This window comes from Lynx canadensis, chromosome D1 (assembly GCF_007474595.2).
Source record: "Lynx canadensis isolate LIC74 chromosome D1, mLynCan4.pri.v2, whole genome shotgun sequence".
NCBI lineage: Eukaryota > Metazoa > Chordata > Mammalia > Carnivora > Felidae > Lynx > Lynx canadensis.
This window is the reverse complement of record NC_044312.2, coordinates 4,090,424-4,117,837: the sequence shown is the minus strand read 5'-3', so window position 1 is coordinate 4,117,837 and position 27,414 is coordinate 4,090,424. Positions and strand designations below refer to the sequence as shown.

General features: G+C 47.5%; 1 protein-coding gene across 1 annotated transcript; it reads right to left on the bottom strand.

The window, feature by feature from the left end:
- Positions 1-16: 16 nt before the first annotated feature.
- AASDHPPT (aminoadipate-semialdehyde dehydrogenase-phosphopantetheinyl transferase) lies at positions 17-27,169 on the bottom strand. Its single transcript, XM_030331642.2, has 6 exons — positions 26,939-27,169; positions 24,171-24,396; positions 11,366-11,487; positions 10,578-10,739; positions 3,854-3,925; positions 17-1,970 (listed from the first exon to the last, which is right to left on the bottom strand). Exons 1-6 carry the CDS (start codon positions 27,119-27,121, stop codon positions 1,806-1,808), a joined length of 930 nt encoding a protein of 309 aa, XP_030187502.1. The 5' UTR covers positions 27,122-27,169; the 3' UTR covers positions 17-1,805.
- Between the last annotated feature and the right edge of the window lie 245 nt (positions 27,170-27,414).

The window sequence follows — 27,414 nt, the reverse complement described above, 5'->3', positions numbered from 1 at the left end:
AAAACAAAACATGAAATCTAGTGCAGTGCCTGGCTCATAAAAATTCACTGACGTTATTTGCTTTATTATCATGACAAGACAGATGACAGGTTTTCATATCACTATTACATTCATGCTAAGGGACAACAAGGTTTCCTATTTTATATGTCACTTGATCTTTTAAAAACACATTATTTGCTCTGCTTGGAGTATTCGGGCATGCTTCATAAAATAAAAAATTACAAAACATTCCAGTTGTGTTTTTTACTAAGCAAATTATCTAATTTTATGCAATTTACACACAATTATTAATTTTAGTAACAAAAACAACAGAATTCTTTCACTTCTTGATATCCCACAATAACAAGACTTAAAGTCCCCAAGACATGCACTACAGCTGTGTAACAGATTCTGTCATCGACGTGATGGTCTTGGCATCTTCTAGATTTTGTTCCCACTTTAAGTGCTAATTCACTGAATTAAAACAGGCAAAGATTATGAACAACTGGTTCAGAAGAAAGGAATAAACACAGCTAGTAACAACAATAATGTATCAATCTCATTTGTAATAAAATACAAATTTAAAAACAAGACACCATTTCTCACTTATATTGGCAAAGATCAAATGAAGAAAACAGAGAATTTGTACAGCTGACCAGGGAGAACGGGGGTGGGGTGGGGGTGGGGTGGGGGGGTAGGCGGAGGGGTGGTCTCACATGTAACATTAGCTGGAAGTGGAAACCACACGGCCTTTTCTTCTCAAAGTTCTAGAACTGTTTAAGCCTTGTGAACCACTTCCAGAAATGCTCTTAAGGACGAGAAGCATGTTCCTCAACACGTGGTCACAAGGACACTCACTACACCAGTGTTCATAGTAAACAGCGCACAAGGACACAACGTCCAGCACGGGAAGGGGTGCACATGGTGCGAACCAGACCTTCCCTGTGATGGCAGGTGGCCGGGCGCCCTCGATGCCACGTCCCCACCCTCGCCGGGCTCCCTACCGCGGGTCTATTCCCCACAGAGGCCATTAACATCAGGGGTCCGACCTGAGTCAAGAGAAGCTGGGGGGAAACATTGTGGGTCTGTTGGGAAGTTCTCTTCATGGATGACAATGAGACTGAGAGGAGAAATGGCCTTTCCTGCCTTTTAGACCCAATCCTATGAAGATGTGAGGCTCACGTTACGGGAGCAGCTCTCTCCATGAGGGACAGGAGCCCCAGGCAGAACCGATAATCCGAGGCTGAGGTTACGGGCACCTTGGAACCGTGTGCCAATTCGGATGATAAATGCCCCGGGGTTACTTGGATATTGTTACCTCTGGTCACGACTTCAGCGCCAGTTAAGCCACAGATGCAGACTAATGAACAGGAGATATACAGTTAAGCCAATAAAAAAATTACAAAACACTATGTTTCCATGAAAAAAAGAAAGTGGTTAATATGGATTCATTTGCCAAGAACAGGGTCTGGAAAGAAACTTCAGGTTTTAGGAATCATTATCTCTGAAGCATAAAAATTTACATATTCCCTTTCTCCATATTCGATTTTCTACTTTGTTCTACAATAAGCACCTATCACTGTAAGATTCTGCTCCTTTTTCTACTCCTTTTGTCAATCCAGTACGATTTGGGAAAGAAGAGGTAAACGTGTGTTCTAGGGAATTAGCTTGAACTGAGAACCTGGTGTTTTTAATAGGAAAAGTGGTTTGCTTTTATAAAAACGGGTTTTTGAAATAAAATTGGATACTATCAGGCATTTATTGTTTTAGTGAATACAGAAGATTACAAACAGTTTTCATTTTCCTTTGTTACTTGGGGAATCCTATCATGATTTTGTACCATTCCGTATTGGAATTTCTTCTGTGAAACAAAAACAGTCCCAAAACGAAGGATCTTCAGGGGTCATAGGAACAGCAGATGATATTAAATCATTAAAAGTGAGGACACTAAACTGCCTCGGAGTTGGTTTAGAATCATCTTGAGCTGGAACCTAAAAGGGAAAAAAAGAGATTACCTCACTGTTTTACTGCATGTGAATCTTATGATCAACTTCATAATTAGGGAAATGGGAAATAAGACCAAATTATTCACGTCAGTAATATTAAACTGCAACACAGCAGGATTTCTAGGTAACTGCAATTACTCCTTATGTTACTGTTGTCAGTATAACAAGTTAAAAGAACCTAATTCTTGAACCTTTTTGGTACCTAACCTGTGGTATATGTTTAAAATGTAGATTTCTAAGCCACACATCCAAAAATTCTCATAGAGGAGTTAAAAGGATCCCAAAAGATGAGTTAAAAGTATCCCCAAAATATGTAACTTTTCATAAGCAGGCAGGTTTTTCTGATAGAGAACCACAATGCAAACTTGTGAGGAACACTCTAAGGGACAGATGTGACAAAATTCCCATGACCACACAAGAGACGCAACACTTCTATAGGAAATGATCACTCAACACTAACCTGAAACTACATCTTATATTCTCAGATATAGCCCCTGTTCGCAACTCAGCCCAGGGTGGACCTTCTTCAACATCAAGAAGATCCACCAATTGGTGCCACCTCTCACAACAGGTTAAATGGCGGACGCGGGCCTGGAAGCCAGCCACCAGGTCAGGGGCCTGTCAGGCTCCCTGCAGTGCCACAACAAGGAGGCAGCACGTGTCCACAAGTGACACAAGTATAAAGCTCTATACAAACAAGAGAGTTGCAGAGTGTAAAGCTGAGACTAAATCACACGAGGACAAGTAACCAAGGCCAGAATATCTTCAGATAAGAGGGGTCAATTTTAACATACTGTCCCCTTTTAACTAAAGTATCTAAGAAGACTTTTAATCCTTTGATAATTTATCAAGAGTACTGTCTGTGCATCGAGCTATTTTCCAGCAGCAACGACACATAGCTACTGATCACGCTACAGTGTCTCACGTGGATTCCTGAGAAAGAAGGACACGCATATAGCTCCAATTATTACAACATGACCAGGATTCCTTACAAATATATTCCCGCAGAATCACAACTGTGTACTTGGAGGCTGAGGGCCCTTGACCTGAAGGGTGTTTTGGTTTGTTTCACTTTCTTCACTCAACAACTCAGCACAGAAAAAAGAACAGACCGTGGCAGGAAGAACAGAGACCAGTGTCCCATAGCAGCGTGACACAGGGCCTCACACGTGTCTGGCCCTGTCACTTTGGCAATCATTTGGGGGATTACTACAGAAGGTGGAGGCGTTCCATCTGACAGATAATGCCATCACTCAACACCCTCCACTGAACCTTTACATTCAACCCAGCTCCAGTTCATGGGGAAGAAACCACTGGTAAGATGCCTGGGACAGTGATTATCTTGAACTTCTACCAACATATAAGCACTAGGACAATACTAGCGACATTTTTTCTTTGTAATATTCACGAATGTGAAAAAATAGATAACATGCTTTATAAAAATTACTGTGAGGGGCGCCTGGGTGGCGCAGTCGGTTAAGCGTCCGACTTCAGCCAGGTCACGATCTCGCAGTCCGTGAGTTCAAGCCCCGCGTCGGGCTCTGGGCTGATGGCTCAGAGCCTGGAGCCTGTTTCCGATTCTGTGTCTCCCTCTCTCTCTGCCCCTCCCCCGTTCATGCTCTGTCTCTCTCTGTCCCAAAAATAAATAAACGTTGAAAAAAAAAATTAAAAAAAAAAAAAAATTACTGTGAAATTCCAGGATCTTAAAGATTTGATCATGTAAAACTCTTCTACATCTATGATCTTAAAAAACAAACACACACCTCTAACAGGATATAAACCCAATGACTGCTTCTATTCAATAAAGAACACATTCAACAAGGATTCATGCTTTTTAGAAAGAAGTAAGAGAAATCTTAAAATCTTACCCCCTGACGTCTAGATCCGTCCGGTTTCCTCAGAGCGACTGCCACAAAATGGTGCTCATCTATTTTGCTTTCCTGAAAAATAAAAGGTAGTGGATAACATATTACTGAAAGTGCAAACGCAGATACACTTCTGTTTCCATTTTTAAATCTCCGTCTCCCTGTCTCTCTACACACACGCACACACATATATTCCCTCGCCTCCCTTGAACCATTTAAGAAGTCACACAGATCGTGGCCCCTGACTTGTAAATACTTCAATATGTATTTGCTAATAGGGATATTCTCTTATTCTCTTATACAACCACACTAGCTAATAGCTTCAGTAAACTGACATTCAAAGAATACTTAAATCGACTACCTATAATCCAATTTTTGTGAATTAATCCAATAATGTCCTCACAGCATTTCCCCCTTCCAAAACCAGAGCTCATCCAGGATCAACTGCTGCTTCCAGCTGTCATGTCTTGATAACAAGATGGATTATTGTATCTAGAAGCACATCTGGGTCCTCATCAGCCCTCACAGGTGACATTTGAAGTGTATATGTAAAAAGTCAGACTGCAACACTGGTTTATAAGCATTCAGGTAACTAAATAGTACAGCCCCTGGAAACTCAGTGGAAATTCATAGCTAAGACTTAACACACTGTTTACTGTTTTCTGTTTTCCCCTATGTCTGAAGCAACAGGGAAGGGGGTTTAGAATAGATATCGAGTCAGTTACCTCAATTCCCAACTACTAAAACCATAGAGGCACTGGGTGGTTCATCGGTTAAGCATCTGACTCTTGATCTAGGCTCATGTCATGATCTCATGGTTCATGGGATTGAACCCTGCCCGTGGCAAGCTGTGCGTTGACAGCACGGAGACTGCTTGGGACTCTCTCTCTTCCCCTCCCATACTCTCTCGCAAAATAAACTTAAAAAAAGAAAAATTAAAACCTCCAAAACTATTAAAATTTTCAATGAAAAGACACCTAAGACATTCCTTCATAAGGTATCAGTTGAAATGGAAACTATAATCAGAAATAGTATCCTCTTCATATCTTCACACCAAATGAGCGGAAAACAAAAAAAGAAAGAAATCCAGTAAGGACAGATATGTTAAAAGAAGAAAAAATATAACCAGCTAAATGTCAGAAGATTTAACTAAAAACAAGCCCACGATATCCATTATTATGAACAAAATTACGCTTGTTGATATATGGTCTTCCACTGCTCACACTGAATATGCTGACAGCATGAGCATCGTAAATGCAGACAGGTTTCAGCTGTCACTACTTTGGGAAAATCTCTCAGATCATGGGCTCTGTGGTGTCCGTATCTGAGGGGAACATCAGAGGGAACTGTGGGCCGTCCACTAGAATGCCAGGATGCCCCGCTCATTACTCACATGATCTCATCATCAGCCACAATTCAGTGAGACTGATTTCACCATAAAGCTTCGTCCTCTCTACTCAGACCTCATCAGCAACAGGTAAATATGGCATCTGACACGGCAGATATAAAGAAACCACTTCATGAGGAACAACTCATTGAACCCACATGAGAAGCCCTGTGTGGTGAGCTCTGCACTAAATCCTTCTTGCCAAGAACAGTGCACGATTAAGAATCAGGTGAAAAAGGAAATGAAACTAGCAACTTACTACTGACACGAGTTCATTCAATGCTACTGAACTAAAGATTGAAGTTTAACTTCCAAGGCTTTCTAAATTTTCAAGATTTTCTTAACTTTATAAATTGTATCCATAAAATTATTGTAAATACCAGAATTTCCCTATAATCTCTGACAAACCAAAAGGGAGCAAGAATATTTTATCCTTTTAGTGTTAGATTACAAACATTAATCTGCTTCAGCAAGTCTGCATGTTATTTTCTTAGTACTTACCCATCTTAGGAACAAAGAAAAACAGTTTAAGCTGTAACTTGAAACACTCACATTTTATCATTTTTTCCCCAGTGGCCTAGCACTGAAAATGTATCTCATCAATATTACGATTTCTACCTTTGTAAGTACTTTCCCTTCAATGCAAAGAATCACTATTCCATGTAACCTCCTCATCTGGAACTTTTTGGTGGCAACCTTCCTAACAGCAACTGGCTGTGAAAACCGAGAGCCTATAGAATAGGACATTCCTCTTGGCAGAAGAGCTCATATTTTCTCTTGAGAATTATTCTTCCAGGTGCGAGGTACAATACTCAGGGAAGTGGAAAGCCCTTGGCATTCGTTATAGTAAGTCACGGTCTATAAATCAGACACCAAAGCTGTCAGTGCCCCTGCCCTCAGCAAGCACTGAGGAGGTAAAACAAGGGGCCGAGAGATGATGAGGTGCGATGCGTGATGTCACAAGGAAGGAAAAAAGCACAGTCGTACAGGAAATCAGGAGAAGGCAATGGAATTGGGCTTCAATTGTCAAAGGAGAAGCGGGAAGAATGGAGGGGGAGGTGGTCTTGGAAAAATGAGAATAGAAGATTGGGGGACACTGGAGGAACGGAGAGCCATCTGCAAGGTGGTAACAGGGTGGAAGAAATGGGAGCTGATGGCCCGAGGCTGAAGGGCAAGCAAGCAGGAGCCCAGCAGCCTCCGGTCCTCTTGTCCAGATGCTGTTCCAGGTGGTTCTGCACCTGTGCCCTCCCTGGGGCTCCCAGCTCCCACCGCACAGCCACGCTCTCCCCTCACATGTCTTCAGACACTGAGCAGGTGTTCTGTAAACCTGCTTTGTGGTCTTTGGATTTTCACTTCCTTCTGAGTCCTCAGGGAAGCCAATGTCCCTGTTCCTCTAGGGGCAGAATTTCACTGTGTCCCTGGCAGGATGGCCCTGCCCTCTAGCTGTGCCCGAACGAGGACAATGTCCTGGGCCTACGGCACCATCACCTGGGCTTTCCAGACCGATACCTGGAGTTGAGGCTGGTACCTGTACGCATCCCTCACTCTAGTGTCCTGCAGGCAATCTTTGGTTATTTTTTAATGATTTTATTTTTAAGTAACCTCTGTATCCACCGCGGGGCCTGAATCCACAACCGCAAGACCGATTGGCATGTTCCCTGCACGGAGCCGGCCAGGCGCCCCCAGACTTGCTTTTAAATCTGTGTCCAGAAATGGGGCTTTTTCCAGCGTAGCTAGTTAGTCCTCACACTATGAGGAAGAAAACGCAGGAGTGTGAGTAGTTCACACTCGTTCACGGCTGCACACGGTCATGAGTAAAACCTGTAAGCCTCCCACACGCACTATCCTGTTTCCAGCCCAAACACTATTTCTCAGAACGGTGTGGATTGTTAAGTCGTGCTTTCTTTGTACAAGTGACCTGTAACTCAAAGACCCGACCTTACTCACTATGTCAGCAGCTGTGATGCGGTGAACACACTTTCTCACCACACCCCGCCCTTGGATCCAGAACTTCTGGCCATCCTGGTCATTCTTCCTCGGTCTCTTCCACTCCACCTTCAACTGTCAGCATCCTTAAGACTGTCCTGCGCCTCTCTCCTCTCTCTTAAGCAATTTTACAGCTGCCCCTTTAAATCCCGCCTGCGTGATGAGGACTGCCCCCACCAACCCAGCCCCTGTTCTGTTCACCGGACGCCTTCATGTGGGTGTCTCTATGGCTCCTCAGACTTAACATCCCTTCTCTTCTCTCGTGTGCGGCACCTCTCAAGATGGTCCTAGGAGTCACAGAAGTGTTCGTGCCTCTTTCACTTACTCACAGCATCACAGACAGCACTGGGTCTTCAATTACCTACCCGATCTTATCCCAACTTCATACCTGCTAAGCTTCCTGGAGAACACCAGTCAACAGCTCCTATCTTATCCATTTGTCGTTAACTCCTTCCTCTGTACCAAGCCTCCCTGCACACCACTCCGGCGATGACACCAGGAACAGCCACATTACACATGGCTGCCGGGCTCTCCACACAACAAGCTGGACCCATCCCAGGAGTCCACCTGGGACCAGTGACCGGTCAGGAGGTAAGCACCTGGCCCAAGCCAGGCCAGGGAGTCCCTCTCCAGGTCTTTCCGGGCTGGAAACACAAAGGCAGTTCACCAAGCTCTGAGCTGCAAACTGCTATGTGCAGAAGTGGAGGGAGCCCCATTTCCTGCCACACGGAACAGAGAAGTAAAGAAAGCTGGTGTGAAGAATGAGAGGCAAGGGCAGGATAGAGAAAGGCAAAAGTGAACGATAAGATTTCTGAGTTTCCTAGTCTCCAATTCTGGCTGATTGTGGGGCCCAGTTACAGGAATCACTCCAACAGCCCATGAGGCTGTATCTCTGGCTTCAATGGGCTTGTGTTGGTTCCTGTCTCCAGCAAGCAAGACCTGCTGGTGCCAGAGACCAAATATAGAAAGAGGCCTGTACGCTCACTCAAATGTCCTCATCACGGCCACAGTGGCTCCCTTTGGCTGTTCACACACTAAAAGCTCTTCTTATTCCAGAGCGGCTTCTCTGCTTCTCCCTTCCCATTTTACTTACCTCACTAGGACTTATCTTTCCAGGATCAGCTTAAATGTTACACGCTCACATGGTGTCCCGGACCTCCCCTGCAGGGCACCACGCTCACACCCGGGGTCCCTGACGCCCCCCTGCAGAGCACCACGCTCATACAGTGTCCCTAACCACCCCTGCTGGGCACCGTGCTCACACCCAAGGTCCCTGATGCCCCCCTGTAGGGCACCGCGCTCACACCCAGGGTCCCTGACCCTCCTCTGCAGGACACTAAGTTCACACCCAGGGTCCCTGACCCCCCCCCCCACAGGGCACCACGCTCACAAATGGGGTCCCTGACCCCCCCCCCCCCTGCAGGGCACCACACGCATACAGTGTCCCTAACCGCCCCTGCAGGGCACCGTGCTCACACCCAAGGTCCCTGACGCCCCCCTGCAGGGCACCGTGCTCACACCCAGGGTCCCTGACCCCCCCCTGCAGGGCACCACACTCACACCCGGGGTCCCTGACCCTCCTCTGCAGGACACCGAGTTCACACCCAGGGTCCCTGACCCCCCCCCCCCCACAGGGCACCACACTCACACCTGGGGTCCCTGACCACCCCCGGCAGGGCACCGCACTCACACCTGGGGTCCCTGACCTCCCCTGCAGGGCACCAAGCTCACACCCGGGGTCCTTGACCCCCCCCGCAGAGCACCGCGCTCATACCGTGTCCCTAACCGCCCCTGCAGGGCACCGCGCTCACACCCAGGGTCCCTGACTCCCCCCCCCACAGGGCACCACGCTCACACCTGGGGTCCCTGATGCCCCCCTGCAGGGCACCGTGCTCACACCCGCGGTCCCTAATGCCCCCCTACAGGGCACCAAGCTCACACCCGGGGTCCCTGACCACCCCTTGCAGAGCACCGCGCTCATACGGTGTCCCTAACCGCCCCTGCAGGGCACCGTGCTCACACCCGGGGTCCCTGATGCCCCCCTGCAGGGCACCAAGCTCACACCTGGGGTCCCTGACCACCCCCTGCAGGGCACCGCGCTCACACCCGGGGTCCCTGATGCCCCCCTGAAGGGCACCGCACTCACACCCGGGGTCCCTGACCCTCCTCTGCAGGACACCAAGCTCACACCCAGGGTCCCTGATCCTCCCCCCCCACAGGGCACCACGCTCACACCTGGGGTCCCTCACCACCCCTGGCAGGGCACCACGCTCACACCTGGGGTCCCTGACCTCCCCTGCAGGGCACCAAGCTCACACCCGGGGTCCTTGACCCCCCCCGCAGAGCACCGCGCTCATACCGTGTCCCTAACTGCCCCTGCAGGGCACCGCGCTCACACCCAAGGTCCCTGATGCCCCCCTGTAGGGCACCATGCTCACACCCGGGGTTCCTGACTCCCCCCCCCCCCCACAGGGCACCGCGCTCACACCCGGGGTCCCTGACCCTCCTCTGCAGGACACCGAGCTCACACCCAGGGTCCCTGACTCCCCCCCCCACAGGGCACCACGCTCACACCTGGGGTCCCTGATGCCCCCCTGCAGGGCACCGTGCTCACACCCGCGGTCCCTAATGCCCCCCTACAGGGCACCAAGCTCACACCCGGGGTCCCTGACCACCCCTTGCAGAGCACCGCGCTCATACGGTGTCCCTAACCGCCCCTGCAGGGCACCGTGCTCACACCCGGGGTCCCTGATGCCCCCCTGCAGGGCACCAAGCTCACACCTGGGGTCCCTGACCGCCCCCTGCAGGGCACCGCGCTCACACCCGGGGTCCCTGATGCCCCCCTGAAGGGCACCGCACTCACACCCGGGGTCCCTGACCCTCCTCTGCAGGACACCAAGCTCACACCCAGGGTCCCTGATCCTCCCCCCCCACAGGGCACCACGCTCACACCTGGGGTCCCTCACCACCCCTGGCAGGGCACCACGCTCACACCTGGGGTCCCTGACCTCCCCTGCAGGACACCGAGCTCACACCCAGGGTCCCTGACCGCCCCCCCCCCCCCACACACAGGGAACCACGCTCACACCTGGGGTCCCTGACCACTCCCTGCAGGGCACCGAGCTCACACCTGGGGTCCCCGACTACCCCCGGCAGGGCACCGCGCTCACACACCTGGGGTCCCTGACCTCCCCTGCAGGACGCTGCGCTCACAACCAGGGTCCCTGACCCACCCCTGCAGGGCACCAACAATGCTTCCTGTCGTGCCCACTTTCATCGAGTAGCCTCCCCTAATTAATCTCACAGACATGCACAAAATAAAGAAATTCTTACAGCAAGTGATAAGTTTTTTACCTCAAATGCCCATTCTTTTTCTTCTTCCCCATCTAGGAACAAACGTGTTTCTTTATAAACTTGGCCTATATCGAGATTTAATGGGGATATATCGAATTCAAGCCGTTGCAATTCAAATCCTAGGCCAACACCAAGGGCTTTTATGAAGCTTTCTTTCAGGGCCTAAAATACAGAACAATTTTCTCTTAGCAGAGCATTCAGCGGGTAAAATCTCCATAAACTCTACAGGCCCAACACATCTGGATTGTTAGCTCTGTGCTACATGGTGACTCCAAGTTGTTATCATTACTTTTACCCCTGCACTAGCACAGACACAAACCAGACATGGGATCACACGGTCAATCATCTGATCCCCTGGGCCTCCGCTCTGGGTGTAACAGCACCTCCCTCAAAGCCCTGTCATGACCATTAAATTAACCAACTCACGAAGGGCATGTTTTCTGCCATATAGGGAATATTACAGTAGTGTTAAATAAGGCCTCATGTGTACGAGTTCCTTTGAAAAAGAAAACATTAAACATTGTGAGAAACGTCTTGTTTGAGCTTTAAGAGCAAGTACCTTCTAACTGACCACTGAATATACATTCCATTTTCTTAACTGTCATTAAGATTTAATTATGCCGCAAAAAAAAAAAAAAAAAAAAAATCACAAAGTTCCCAACAATCACCCTTTTGTTTTAAACACTGTAGGAACTCCCCTAGTAACCAAAGGACTTTGATGCCGATTTTTAGTGAAGACAATGAGTCACCATGGGCTTTTAACTCTCAAAATTAGAAAGAAATTATACCCAATTCCTATAAAACATATCCAGTTGAGTCCATTCATCATTAAAGCTTCTGATGGTTTCCCATTCTTTGTTGGTAAATTTTCTTTTCATAATATGAAAGAATTCTGGAATTGAACCACGACCTGTCAATTGAAGAAATACACAATTAAAAACAGACAGTGACAAGCAGGGGTTAGCCCAGGAACACAAGGGTAGTTACAGAAATAGTGAAATTCTGTGATTAAATAACAATGGGAAAAAAACAACACACAGTTGTATTGATAGATGCCTTCCGAAAATCTGATACAATTTACCAGCCAAATGTGGTATAAATTCTAAATAACATGGAGGAAAAGAACTAGATGTGGTAGAGTATCAGAAATCTACAACAAACACTCTTAAAAAAGAGCTATATTCCTCTGGGGTTTACATTTTTTACTTTGTTATAGAACAAGAAAAAAAGAGCAATTCCTTTACTGTAAGTTTTTGAGAACTGCTAGAAAGCTGAGGGTTTATTTTTTAAATTTTTTTTCATGTTTATTTATTTTTGAGAGAGAGAGATACAGAGACAGAGACAGAGCAGGAGAGGTGGAGGGGCAGAAAGAGAAGGAGACACAGAATCCGAAGCAGACTCCAGGCTCTGAGCGGTCAGCACAGAGCCTGACTTGGGGCTCGAACTTATGGAGTGAAAGATCATGACCTGAGGTGAAGTCAGACCCTTAACTGACTGAGCCACCCAGGTGCCCCGAGGGTTTTTTTTTTTTAAGTTTTATTTTGGGAGAAAGAAAGCCCAAGAGGAGATGGGCAGAGAGGTAGAGAGAGGGAAAGAGAATCCCAACCAAAGCAGGCTCTGTGCTGTTAGCACAGAGCCCAACGCGGGGCTGGATCTCACAACTGTGAGATCATGTTCTGAGCTGAAATCAAGAGTTGGACGTTCAACAGACTGAGCCATCCAGGCACTCCTGTTCTTCTGTTTTTTTCTAAGTTACCACTTTGGAAAACTACTTTACACTTCTTTCCTTCACAGGAATGTTTTTTTTTTTTTTTTTTTTTCAGCATTTATTTATTTTTGGGACAGAGAGAGACAGAGCATGAACGGGGGAGGAGCAGAGAGAGAGGGAGACACAGAATCAGAAACAGGCTCCAGGCTCTGAGCCATCAGCCCAGAGCCTGACGCGGGGCTCGAACTCCCGGACGGCAAGATCGTGACCTGGCTGAAGTCGGACGCCTAACCGACTGCGCCACCCAGGCGCCCCCACAGGAATGATTTCTGAACATGTTTTCTTATTTGACTTTTCCAAATGAAAACAGATGCTAGCTTCTGCCTTTTCAGGGATGCTACTGTGAAATAAGCTTTTTTTTCAAAAAAATTGAGATATACCCCTAGACCCTCTGTTCCACAGACAATAAAATATCACAGAGAATTCTGAACATAAATAACAAATAATTCAAGGAATCTGATTCTCAGAATTGAGAGCTGAGACACAAATTAAAAATACAAGATATGTCTCTCATATTTTTCCAAAACAGAACTATGTGCTTATCTATCGTTACCACTAGACAGGATGCTTCTGTGTTTGTTTACTGGTTCTGTAAATATGTCAACTGTAAATACTACACAAATGTGTACAGAACTAATGGTCACACATGGGTCAGTCATGGTGCCTGGCCTCCCACACGGCCAGCCTGGAGAGCCCATCAGAGCCTGGCCCTGGGCAGAAGGCCCACAAACGTTCACCACGTGGATAAACGAAATGAACCGTCATTTGGTCCATTACTGCCCCATGCCCTGCTGTCCCGTGTCCTTAGTTCACGACTACAGTTCCTCGCGGAGCACGGCTTCCTCTTCGTGGCCGTCCCTTTGCAGACTGTGTTAACTCCGACTCACAGTTCTAGAACACCCAGCTCTAAAACCTGACATTCCCACTGGCTACAAGTCCTCCAGTGACGGCCACCAGCACACGCTCTGTGGGTGTTAGAGGACTGTCTGGAGACCAGAAGTTGAATCCCCGTGCTTCACGCGTTATTGGCATTTCACCGCTAACTTCGCTCTAGAAACTCCCCAGTACTGCACACCGGAATGCTATGGACTGCGTCTCCACAGGGAGCTTACAGCCGGTCCTACAGCAACCAAGGATCGTTCCCATAGTGATCTCAAGGGTAGAAAGTATCAAAAATCAGTTCCTCCACAGAACTGTTCACGATCCCCCACCATTCCCATTTCAGCAGACTTAAGAGTGTCCTCCTTAGCCAGGAGATACTTCCGATGATCCTGTGGGGAGTGATATGTGGTCCTTTACAGATCAAGACAGAGACTCTCATTTACTTTCAAGTTCAACAGACTCATTTAATCCAACTATCTTCTCCTTGGCACTCTGTTCTCAAGAAAAATACATTTCAATAGTTTACAAGTTCAATTAGTGTTTACTGTTTGTGTTGTTCACATTGCTAAAATACTGTTACTTCCTAAAAGCAGCCCAGCAGACCTATCAAGTCATTTCACGTAACAGCACTGAAATATTAGCTGATCTTGGAGTCCCAGGGGAGGGGGATCCCTCTGATGGTCCCGTGCTTCACTCTCCCAACACCTCCCTCAAGGCCCTTACTAAACACAGTCTCCTTAGAAAGCAAGCAGCACTAGCACATGGCGTGGCTTGAGAAATGACACTCGAAAGTGACAATAAATCTGGAGAATTTAAACACGGGGAACACTATATCTAGGTAAATCATCAACTGCTTCCTCTTGAACACGTTCTGGCACAGTGCGAACACTAACAGTGGGGAAAACAGCTACCTTGGATTTGGAGACTACACTGTATATTTTGAGAACTGTAGCTTTAATGGAACACTGCCCCAAATGCCATAGTTAAAAATATATGCCTATTGTCATCTATAATGTCATTTTGTTTGTTGGTTTCTTCATAACCTTCAAAAAACCCTCTAATTTTTTAACTAAATAAGATGGGGTAATCAAGACAAAAAAGATTAAATATGCATGCTAATAAAAAACGAACTGATAAAGCCCTCTGATTTTTTAACTAAGTAATACGGGGCAATCAAGAGAAAAAATATGCATGCTAATAAAAAACAAAATGATGAACATAAAAAGCAATCTAGCACAATCACTGAAAGCAATCACAAACTGATTATGTACAGCTAAAAAAGTACCCAATATGAGGGCGTTTTCATATACTTTTGAGAGCATCTTATCCATTCCACAAAATAAGAGCTGTGACAGCAAGAAAAAAAGAGGATTTTCTAATTAATTTGGCCAAAGCACAAGAGCGCCACAGTGTGGCACTATGGTGGAAATACACAGTGGGTGAGTCCTCTGCTAGGTAGTTTACCTAGGAAATTGGAATTCGCAGCGGGGGGAGAAAAATCAGTAGGAAATACCAGAACAGTACATTTGTCCCTCAAATGATCTGAAGGCAGCATAATTATCAAACATATAATCTGGCAAACCACCTAATAATACCATCACGTATTCATGTTTCCTGTGAGTTAGATTTAATCATCCCACCACATGCTGAAGGGGATAGGTAAGGAAGATGAAGTGACTGAAAAACAAAACCACTAACCACATTTACGGAAACCAGATTACCCCTCTTGTTGCTTAGCCTTTAGGAAAAGCAGTGTTAGGTACTAAGCTTCATAGCGATCAACTAATCGAGACCACAGACCAACTGGTAGGTTGACTAAACATTCAGTAATAACCCACAACAAAGAGTTCACACAAACACCTCAAGCTGCTATTGCAAACCTACAAAAAGAAATCCCACTAGTACCAGAACCTCAAAGCCCACCTACGTCAATCTGTCCCCCAATGTCACCAATGTGTTCACCATCCTTAAAAGGGATCTGTTACTTTAGGGAGGGGTTGAGCCCTGTCCATCTGTGTGCTTCGAAATAGTGAAATTTAGCTTTTGATCAAAAGTCCAATTAGAAATTCTAGTAGTGCCATTTTTTGGATTACATATATTCTTGCTTCCACAGGAGCGGGGAAGGGACAGACTTCTATTCTAGACTTTGGGCCAGTATGTGCACAGTGATGATGGACTTGTGTGGGAATTTACCGAGGCACAAACCCAGAATAAAGCAACAACGTATGAGGTCCTCAGGTGCGTTTCACAAATCCTGACAAAGGAGCAGGAGAGCACAGACTGAGATGCGGACACCTGGGCTGGACACCCCCACTCAGGCAGTCCTGAACCCCAGCAGCTCGTAGTGCCTATATAAATGCCCTTATCAACACATGTGGCAAGAAACAGGCCTGGAGAGCGAGAACGGGACTCAGGGGCTGCAAATGTGTAATCTTTCAGGAAGAGGGCAGGACCCCCTGAAGGCAGGTAGAGGGGCCAGAGGGTGGGGGAGGCCCCAGGACCAGGAAACAGAGCAGGAGACACGGACTATTCTCAGGCCTCGAAACCATACAAAGTTTGCCCTGTTGGCTTTTCAACCTGCTTGGGGCCCAAGGCCTCCCTTTCCCACTTTACCCTCCTGAAATGGGAGTCTACCCTGTGCCTATTCCCCCAAGGTGTTACAGAAGCGGATGGTTTCTTTTCTAGCTTAACAGGTTCACAGGAGAGTGAGGAATTCTGTCCCACCATGGAACATACCCAGCCTCACCTGTACCTGAGTTAGATCATCCACATGATGAGACATCGAAGCTTTGGAGCTGATGATATTCAGAAGAGATGCTGGAGTCAGAGTGAATGCTGGAACAAGCTAAGGCTTGGAGAGGCTGGGACGGGATGAATTTATTTTGTACGTGGGAAAGAGATACATTTATGGGGGAAGGTGGAGGATGGACCGTACTGGGTTGAACAGCATCTCCCAAAATTCATGGCCACGCAGAGCGTCAGGGGTAGTCTGCAGATGGAATCACATCAGGATGAGGTCACAGTGGATTAGGACAGGCCCTGTATCCAGTGACGGAGAAACACTGAGGCACAGAGAGAATCTAGGAAGATGCAGGTGGTACCGAGGTGGCCAAGCTAGAAGCCAAGGGCGGCCAGGAAACCAGGAAGAGGCAACAAGGGGTTCTCCCTAGAGCGTCAGAGGAGCGCGGCCCTGTCGACTCTGACTGGTGGCCTTGAGGACATCGCAACGTTTTGGGGTCTAACACAGGAGTGCGTAGTGGCCGCTCTGGAGCCCCGGGAAACCAGGGCACAGGCACACGACGCACGTCACGTGTGCAGACGCACCCACACTCCAGACAGCTTCAGCGCCCGCGAGTCAGACGCTCACGTCCGGGCACCATCGCCTCTGTGCCGACAGTCCTTTCAACCTCGGTAGTTCCAAAGCTTCCAACAAGGCAGAGCGGGGGAGATTACGGAACACACGTGTAAAGGGCCCCAATTACTCAGTTCCTCACAAATGGGGGCGCTGCTGTTGTGCACACTGTTACTGCTCTTCTGCGAGGCGCGGCACTGCATCCCCTGTGCATTCACCATGTCTGGGCGGTTTTCCTGTCGCTACTTCAGCAGTTCGTACGCTAACAGGGTTAACCTCTGTCCGCCGTATGTGCCACAAATGTATTTCCTGGTTTCTGAGAGAAGATTTAATATGAAACCGATCACGTCTGCGGACTTGGTTTCCTCTGACCTTTCTAGCTTCACAGGCATCCTGCTTCCACAAGTCTGAGAGAGTACACAAGTCCACTGTGTTCTAGCAATCGTCATGAAAACCTAACTCTAACTTTGTTCTCTAGTGTAACACAAGGGTCTAAGGGCTTTCTCATGACTTCCATCGTTAAAAAAAGGGACGGGTTACGGACTTCCTCACTGCTGGATCTGTAAACTATACCAAGTACGGGGATCCCCAAACATTAATACGACTGACATTCACCTGAGAAACCAGCTGTGCTCTCAGAGATTCTGGTCCAGTAGGTCTGGGGGGGTTTCAAGGAATCTGCATTTTGAGGAGCAGCCTGGCTGATTTTAGAATCCTGACCACCATTTTAAAACCATCACTGTACAGACGTCTGAGTGGCTCAGTCAGTTAAGCGTCCAACTTCAGCTCAGGCTACGATCTCTCGGTCCACAAGCTCGAGGCCCACATTAGGTCCGTGCTGATAGCTTCTTCAGATTCTGTGCCTCCCTCTCTCTCTCAAAAATAAATAGTAAATAAAACATTAAAAAAAAACAAAACCAAAAACCACCACTCTATGCATATAACCACCACCACCTCAGAGCTAACCTTTGTTAAGCACACAATCATTCCAGGCACCGTCCATGTCTATGCCTTCAACTATCCAGCTTTTGTGGTAGAACTGTTTAGCCATGAGGATATAAATCATCACATACACACAAACTGTAGAAGAATTAAAGATTTAAACGTAAAAATAAAATTGTAATTTTATTTTTTAAGTTTATTTAGAGACAGATAGCATGAGTGGTAGAGGGGAAGAGAGAGAGACAGAGAGAGAGAAAGAGAAAGAAAGAAAGAACAAATCAAGCAGGCTCCATGCTGTCAGCACAGAGCCTGACCTGGGGCTCAGACCCACAAACCCTGAGATCATGACCTCAGCCAAAACCAAGAGTCTGACACCCAAGTGACTTAGCCACCCAGATGCCCCTAAAACTGCAATTTTAGAACAAAATCTAGTGGACTCCACCCTATGGGCAGAGAATATCTTATATCAATTTAATTATTTTTTCCAAATAAGACAGAATTCAAAATTTATCAATCAAAAGATAGATGTATTTAATTAAAAATATATAATTCATATGGCCAAAAATATAACTAAATTTAAAAGGTAAATAATAATACAATGGGCAAAATACAACAAATTTGGTCAATAAACTATTAATATCCACAATATGTAAAGAAGTTTTATACAATGATTAGAAAGTACTGATAAGCAGTTTATACAAATCACAAATTCGAGTAGTCGATAAGCTATTGCTCTAGTGATGAGAATAATGCACCATTTAATCAATAATCTTTGCCCACTGAACTATTATTTTGTGTAGACACCGGGCTCTCACTGTTAACTGTCAGTTTTCTATTCTTGTGTTTACAATGCTTAACAAACTCGTAGGAAATGGTAAAGCCAGTCCCCTCTCGCTGTATTTTTCATACGCTTAGACATGAATTCCGCCATGAAAACCTTAAGTTCATTTAACCCCATTCTGCAGAATGCTTCACATACTTTGTACCTGTAAAACCTTAAACAGGAATCAATACAATCTAGCACAGACAGGCCACATATTACAGACTACGTAGGTGGGCTTTGCATCCTGGGTACAAATCCATGTTCTACTTTTTTTTTTTTTTTTTTTAATGTTTATTTTTGAAAGAGAGACAGAGCATGAACAGGGGAGGGGCAGAAAGAGAGGGAGACAATGAATCTGAAACAGACTCCAGGCTCTGAGCTGTCAGCACAGAGCCCTACACAGGGCTTGAACTCACCAACTGCGAGATCATGACCTGAGCCGTAGTTGGACGCTTAACAGACTGAGCCACCCAGGTGCCCCTCCATGATCTACTTTAGCTGTCACCTAGGGCCGGGTCTTACTCTAGTCTCTAAAATAAAAATTGCACTTGGTCCTGGGCATCAAAAGACGAAGTAAGATAATACATCAAGGCTCTAACACACACAGAAGCATCAGCACAGAGGAAGGTGCACCACAGCCAACCCCACCCTGTAACTGGGAAGGGGATATTCCCTGCTGGGAAGACCTGGTTTTCCAGGGAGGAGGTCGGAGTACAGAAGGAAGTGTGACTTATTTCAGCTACCTGCTTCCACGTGTCCAGGCTGAAAGAAGACAAACGTGGTCAGTAAGCACCCCTGCAGAACGCAGGTCCAGGAGAGCGGGAGCCCGGACGCGGGAATGACTGTGAAAGTAACCTCGGGAGCAAGCAGGTGAGACCTGGATGGGAGCGGAGTGGAGGCAGTGGAGACAAAGGAGGGCGAGGAAGACGACTCAACGGGAGGAAATGCTTGTAACCACAACTCACTGACCAGGACAGTTTCTCTTGTGACGTTTTCCACCATGGATGTGTTCTCACTTTCTCATTTGTAACAAACACATTCAGCCAAGCCTAGGACTCCTCTCATTTGCACATGTGATAAATATTTACCAAGCACCTGCAAGGTGGCTGCACCCTCGGCTAAGTATGGGGTGCGCTGGAGCAAAGCCGCAAGAAGCCACAATCCCCAACCTCATCTAATGAGGAAGGACAGATGACAGTCCAGGAGTTAGGCTGTCAGGACAAATGAGAAGGGCCACACAGAGGAAAAGAAGGCCAGTCGGTGGCCAGAAAAGTCTCTTCGAAGGAGGAACTGGCCGGTGCCGTGGCTCAGTTGGTTGAGCATCTGACTTCGGCTCAGGTCATAATCTCACGGTTCAGGGGTTCGAGCCCTGCATCGGGCTCCGTGCTGACAGCTCAGAGTCTGGAGCCTGCTTCAGATTCTGTGTCTCCCTCTCTCTCTCTCTCCCCCTCCCCTGTTTGTTCTCAGTCTCCCTCTTTCAAAAATAAATACACATTAAAAAAAAAACTGAAGGAGTAACTAACTACCTCTCACGCTCCAGGTCTCAGGTACTCAGGAAAAGAGAGGACAGGAAGAAAGATCAGTGTTTCTGCAAGGACGCAGAGCAGTTTGCTACTCGAAGCAATGAAAGACAAGGACAGCAGCTAGAAGAAGAGAGAGGTACCAACAAGAAGGACACGTGGTCATGAGAAGGGGACTGGATTTTATTAAGAACCAACCCAAGAGTTTTGAGAAAACTGCTGTAGGTATTTTTAAAGACCACTGCACTCCATACAGAGAACTGTACCGACAGCACAAAAGCGGGAAGCAGTCAGGAAGCTATTACAGCTGCACGGGGAACAGTAAGGTGGAAGGACACAGGAAGACTAGACCACCCTCCCACCTCATAGTCCCACCGTGCACTTTATACTCACTGTGCTCAATTTATGTAGCAGCTGTTCTAGACAACAGTGCCTCGAGTCATTTCTAAGTTATTAAATTAGTACCAAATCTCAAAACATCGAGTCATTTTGTCCTGCCAATTACTATCCAGCTAAGTTTATAATAAAAATGGGAATCTGAAAATGTAAAATCATGGGAAAAACTTATTTTGGTCTTTTCCCAAATCTAAATAATAATTTTGATACTGTGTCTATCTCGTCTTGTTTTGTAAATGTGGGAACACAACTACAAAACTCATAGAACTGTATTTTCTTTTATACTCATTAACCACAAAAGGCTTTGATGCTAGATAAAAATTAGAAAATGAAGGAAAAACCAATTTCCCAATCCGGGGTGGCAAATTATCACGAGGACCTACAGAACACCTGTCCCCAGGAGTTAGAAATGTGCTGCACTGGCTCATTACCCATCCTGGGGTCCCCAGCACCTTATAAGCCCTCCTGCCTGGACATTAACTAAACGATTATTTCCTGAGGGCCAGCCCTGCACCAGCTCTTTTCTCCAAGAAGCAGAGAACACAGCAGCCGCTGCCACATCCCCCTCCAGCTGTGGGCATCTGGCTAGAAGACCTCCCCCCCCGACCCCCAAGGCTGCCTGGGTCCAGCAGTTACTCCCTAGTGCCCTACCAGCAGCGACGGGAGCCCTGGGAGAGGGAAGGACTTTTAGCCAGCAGAAATGGCTAACAAGTTCCTACATGATGCTTCCCTGCAGACAGGAACAGAAGACAAAATGGAATGGAGTTTTTCCACACACCAAGGATGCCCCAACAGCTGACTCCGACCTGGAAGACAATCTGGTTAACAATGTCCGCCACAAAGTTATGCTTCTGCTGCCGGCCTGGGTTGTGCCCTCCATCACTCAGCAACCTTGGGGAACGTGCCTTGCTCGGCTATCACTTATTCTGATAAGCAGAGCAATTCAAATGAGTCCCCATTGCAGTAGAACAGTCTACTTCCCTCTCTCACTGAGTGATAAACTGTCCATTCACACTTGAGAACCAGCGCAGTGACCGGAAAACTGCTCTTCCCCTGTGAGGAGATACAGCAAGAGCTTTTTGGCAATGAAGCAAAGAAGAGTTAAGGGCTAGACACTGATTAGCCAAATAAGATCAATAAAAAAAGGTGTATGTATATGGTGGGGAAGGTGTCCTAATAAAATATAATAGGAAACGGAATTTTCAGTTTTTGCTCATTTAACTTTTTAATTATTAAAAGTTTTAATTAGTGGGGCACCTGGGTGGATCGGTCAGTTAATTGACTTCAGCTCAGGTCACGATCTCACGGTTCGTGAGTTCGAGCCCCATGTCGGGCTCTGTGCTGACAGCTCAGAGCCTGGAGCCTGTTTCCGATTCTGTGTCTCCCTCTCTCTCTGCCCCTCCCCCACTCATGCTCTGTCTCTCTCTGTCTCAAATATAAATAAAATATAAATATAAATAAAAACATTAAAAAAAATTTTTTTTAATTTTTTTTTTAACGTTTATTTATTTTTGAGACAGAGAGAGACAGAGCATGAGGAGGGGAGGGGCAGAGAGAGAGGGAGACACAGAATCGGAAACAGGCTCCAGGCTCTGAGCTGTCAGCACAGAGCCCGACATGGGGCTCGAACTCACGAACCGTGAGATCGTGACCTGAGCCGAAGTCGGACGCTTAACCGACCAAGCCACCCAGGCGCCCCTAAAAAAAACCATTTTAATTAGTAGTTACTTATTTATCCAGTATTGACCATCAGCCATGTTTGTCCCCAGGAAGCCAACTGGTAGTAAAATCTATCTCACAGGCAAAGTTGCAAGGCAGCTGTGAGCCCCAGTGGCCAGCCATTCTTGTGTCATTGTGCGCACTGCATTCAAAGGACCAGTGGCCTCTCAAATAATTTCTGACTTTTGGAATAAGGACAAAAGGAAGCTATGAAAGCACACGGGCTCGTTCCCATGCTCGCCACATCTCCTTTTTAGCAGTGGCTTTTCCAAATAAGCTCTCTGTGACGCTCCTGCAAACCAGATGCTGTCCTGGGAAAAACACACATGTGCATATTCACACAAAACGTGGTGAACAATTTTAGGACATTAAGAAAAAAAATGCCTCGGGATGCCTGGGTGGCTTGGTGGGTTAAGCGTCGACTCCAGCTCAGGTCATGATCTCGTGGCTCGTGAGTTTGAGACCCACGCTGGGCTCAGAGCCTGCAGGCTGCTTCAGATTCCGTGTCTCCCCCTCTGTCGGCCGCTCCCCACTCGCATTCTCTCTCTCTCAAAAATAAATAAACATTAAAAAGAAAAATTTTTTTTGGTGCCTTGATGTTTATCCAGGAATTTTTAGGCCAAGAATCTCCATTGTCACTAGTAGAGCCTCCTTTGCAAATCTGAGAACAGCGTGGGCGAGGAAAAAAGCAGGTGGTGGCAATGAGAGGTAAAGGAACACCCCGACAGCAACCGTGAGCAATGAGACTCACAGCCACACTCTGAAGGCCTCCAGCCAAGACACAGAGCACTTCCTCATGCACCTGGCAAAGAGTGAGCCAACGATGTTATGACCTGAACTAGGCAGGTGCTAAGAGATAAGACAGCAGCCAGCCTCGGACATAGCTCACAGTTCCTGCTTTCATGTGGCTCTGAGGACCAAGAGAAAGACCATCAATTACCCTGACAAATAATTATAAACGGAGATATGTAGTGGAATGAAGGAAATAAAGGAGGGCTCACGACAAAAGAACCGACCTATGACTGTGGCTCACAGAGGTGTCCCTAGTAAGGCTGAGGTGACAGCTAACCGGTACAGAAGTCATCTCTGCAGAGATGGGGCAGGGGATAAAGTTAACACAGATCTTCCAGAGTAAGGGCAACAGAAGGAAAGACTGTGGTGGAGATAGTGTGGAGATGAGGAAATTATACCATGAAATTAGGAAAATGTTTTTCTCTTATTAACACCTTTCTTCTTAGCCTGTTACTTACCTCCTCATAAAAATAGTGTATTGATGCTGGGGTGGTTGGAACAATTAAAATGGACAATATAAATAAGGCACTTAATAAAACGTGCTGGCTTATAGTAAGTGCTCACTAAATGTTACAGGTGATGAAAACTACAGAGCAGTTAAGAGAACCTGTGCTCTAGTAAAACTGCCTGAATACTCAACCCCACAGTCAACGTAAGCAGTTCCTACGGTCACCAATTACCAATACCTAACGCAAAATATAAGCAACTTAAATATTTTAATAATGGCTTGCTCTTAATTTTCGCTCATGTAAATGTGCTGCAAAGAGCTGTAATTAAAATATTCCAGAAATACAGGTCATCTCCACTATAGGACTATAGCATACTTCACCAAGGAGATGTTTTTGTTTTCTTTTTTCGTTTTTTTCTTTTTTTTAAGCCAAACAAGTTACTCATGAATTCTGGAAAATACCTGAATGAAACGAAGTTCTTACAATATAATTACTATGTTTTCTAACTAGAATGCCATTCGAAACGGACTGTTCATGGAATTCATTTTGGTTTAACATTATTTAAATAATGCAAAAAGCTACTGAAAAACCGTTCTTTAGAAAAGTTAACAATCTTCGAAAACAGTTTGAAATGTATTCTTATTTAACAAGCTAGGGTATAATCCAAGAAGGAAACCTTTGTTACTTTCATTTTGCCTCTAGGGAAAGCATTACACGCGTGCTCGATTCAGAGAACCTTTCCTCTCCACAGACGTTTGCTGATATTCACAGAAAAAGGGAAATACACCCTCTTCAGATACGTGTTCTCTCGGCTACAGCACCTCTGACTACTGAGCACATTCTTCCTAAACTTAAAGATCTGTAATACACCTCCTGGCCCGAGTCTTCGGACAGACAAGAACTGAGAACACAAGACTGGTAACTTGTGCGCTGCAAAAATGCAACATTACCTGGAAAACTAGTCTTCATTACGTCAATTCCGACTTGCAGCTCAGGTTCGGCAGCGAGCACAGCATAGTCCCCTTGATGAGAGATGTTAAAGTTGAAGTTGGGGTAAGGATTCAAGGAGTCTTTCGCAAGAACTGGTTTTCCCTTTGCAGTTCTCTGCAAACGAATATTATTCCAAGGGATATTCAATTTCTCTGCAACTAATTTCCTCATCATCAGACGACCGGCCTGTTAAGTAAGCAAAACACATAGTATGTATTGATGTGTACTAAAGATTCAAACACGCTGCCTGTAACAAAGTCCATTTTTGTGGTTTCTAAAATATATTTATTTATTTATTTATTTATTTATTTATTTTTTTTTTTCAACGTTTATTTATTTTTGGGACAGAGAGAGACAGAGCATGAACGGGGGAGGGGCAGAGAGAGAGGGAGACACAGAATCGGAAACAGGCTCCAGGCTCCGAGCCATCAGCCCAGAGCCCGACGCGGGGCTCGAACTCACGGACCGCGAGATCGTGACCTGGCTGAAGTCGACGTTTAACCGACTGCGCCACCCAGGCGCCCCTAAAATATATTTATTTTTAAGTGTTTAAAAGTACAGAAGTACGAAACATACTGCGTTAAGATTTCAGCAATGCTTAAGAAGCTAGAAGAAAAGGTCAAAGTCTCTCCTGTCAACAAGTAACCAATGTTAAGAATTGGCACCCTTCTGGTCTTTTCACGACGTGTCTAAATAAATATGTGTTCATTTAGCTATGCTTTTGCTATCGATCTCATATATGAGATCCTACTCTAAGCGGGCCTGCACCACCCATAAGCTTTACAACGTGCAAGTGCTGGGAATTATTTCATGTCTGTACACATGGATCTAGTCTGTACCCTTTTAACTGTAGCATAGTACTTCATACTCTCAAGGTCCTCCTCTTGATGGACTACTCCCCTATTACCGGACATTTAGGCTGGCTCTAGTTTAGCTATTATAAACAATCTCCCAAGGAACCACCCTGTTGTTCCTACATCTTTCTGCCTATGTCCAAGTACATGCAGACCCTATAGACACATCACTCAGCTACAATAATTAGCAAGTCAGGGACACCTGGGTGGCTCAGTAGGTTATGCGCCTGACTCTTGATTTCAGTTCAGGTCATCATCTCAAGATTGGTGAGATCAAGCCCCATGGTGGGCTCTGTGCTGACAGCATGGGAGTCTACCTCTCCCTATCTCGGCCCCTCCCCCATTCTCTGTCTCTCTGTCTCTCTCAACACACACACAATTAGCAATGCATGACTTACTTCACATATACCTCATACCTCTCCCAGTGTCCCACGTCTTTAATTAGTAAATAAATTACTAAAACCACACAAAAATACCCAAAGATATGAAGTAACAAAACATATGATATTTTATAAAATACCTTTCAAGTATTTTCCCCTTCCATTCTAACAATGATTTTTAAAACTCACAACGCTCTGCATTCCGGTTTCTTACAAATTATAAAAAAAAGTTTTAAAAAAATTCACCAATATGCCTTCCAAACATTATCAATTAGCCCACCTTCTAAAGGAAAAGGCGTTTCCATACAGAGGCATTTTCAAGAACTGGCGGTCTTTGAAGTGATGGTAACTACAAGCTACTTCAAAATGCTGTCTACAGAAGAGATAATTTCCAAATACAACTTTCCATATGTTGCTTAAAAATATATCACTAAAATAAGTAATTCCGTTTAAATCATCGTTCCCCAAGGTATAGAGTCAGTACGGGGGTATGCCTAAGACGGCCCCTCCCCGTGGCTCGGCCCACCCCTCCCCGCGGCCCGGGCCTTCTCTTTTCGGTCCAGGACCCCTCCCCTCAGCCCAAGAACCCTCCCCAGTATTCGGCCCTCCTCCTCGCCGCCCAAGACCCCTCCTGGGGCTCAGTCCCCCCTCTTCGCGGCCCAGGAACCCTCCTCGGGACTGGGCCCACCCACATCCCCGCGGCCCAGGTCCCCTCCCCGGGCTCAGCTCCCCGTCTCCGCGGCCCAGGACTCCTCCTCGGGACTCGCCCCCACTCCCCGCGGCCCGGGGCCCTTCCCCGCGATCCAGGAACTCTCCCCGGAGCCCAAGTCCCTCCCCGCGGCCCAGGCCTCCTCCCCGGGGCTCGGCCTCCCCTCCCCGCGGCACAGGTCCCCTACCCGGGACCTTGGGCCCCCTCCCCAGGGCTCGACCCACCCCTCCCCACGGCCCGGGCCCCCTCCCCGCGGTCCAGGAACCATCTCTGCAGCCCAGGTCCCTTCGCCAGGACTCGGCCCATCCCCCTCCCCGCAGCCCAGCCCCCTCCCTCAGGCCAAGGACCCCGTTCTCGGGACTCGCCCCCCTGCCCGCGTCCTGGGCCCACTCTCCGAGGCCTCGAGGCTGGCCTAGGCCTCCCCCAGCTGGGCGGCGTGCAGAGCTAAACAAAGTGGGGCCATCAGGGATTCCGAGGGCCTACCGCGCGCAGACCTTCTCAGGATGTGGAGACTGGAGCATCGCACCGGCAGGTGCACGACCCGCGCGGAGGTAAGATGAAGATCTGACAACCCCTGACGTGCATGATGCAGAGCCCTCGCCGTGGGGCGGGCGGCGGCGTCGCCCCCAGCATCACCGCCCCCGCGGCCGCGCGGCTCCCACCGGGTAGGGGCTGTCCTCGCCGAGGCCCGGCCGCCCGGCCCGCACGTATAGGCCAGCCCGGGAGGCCCACGACCCCCGGCGGCGGCTGCCCTGGCCCTTCCACCCCCCGCAAACCTGTAGTACCATGGCTGCTTTGGCGTCCCGGGCGAAGACGAACTGGCCGATGCGCTCCTTCTCCTCGGGCTGGATCGACCGCACCGCCAGCAGCCACTCGGCGCGGCTCGGCAGCCAGGTGCCGCACGAAAAGGCCCAACGCACGCCCTCCATCGCAGGCACCGAAGAGCACCGCCGCGCGGGCGAGCCCATGCACGGAGAAAGGACCCCGCAACCGCCCCCGGCCCAGGTGGCGTGGACGCAGGCGTGGCCCCACCCCCTTCGCACCGGCGTCAGGAGGAAGGAGGCGGGCGCCGCCGACGTGCGCGCGCAGCCCCGCCCACCAGGGGGCTTTCGCTTTTCCCCGGCCGCGCCGCCGTCTCCTGGAGAGAACGGCTAGGGGCGGAGACGCAGGCCCGCCTCTGCGCTCTGCGGCAGCGCGTGACGCCACGCGGGGCGGGGCCTCAGGGAGCGTAGGGAGGGACCAAGGCCGAGAGCCCCTGGTT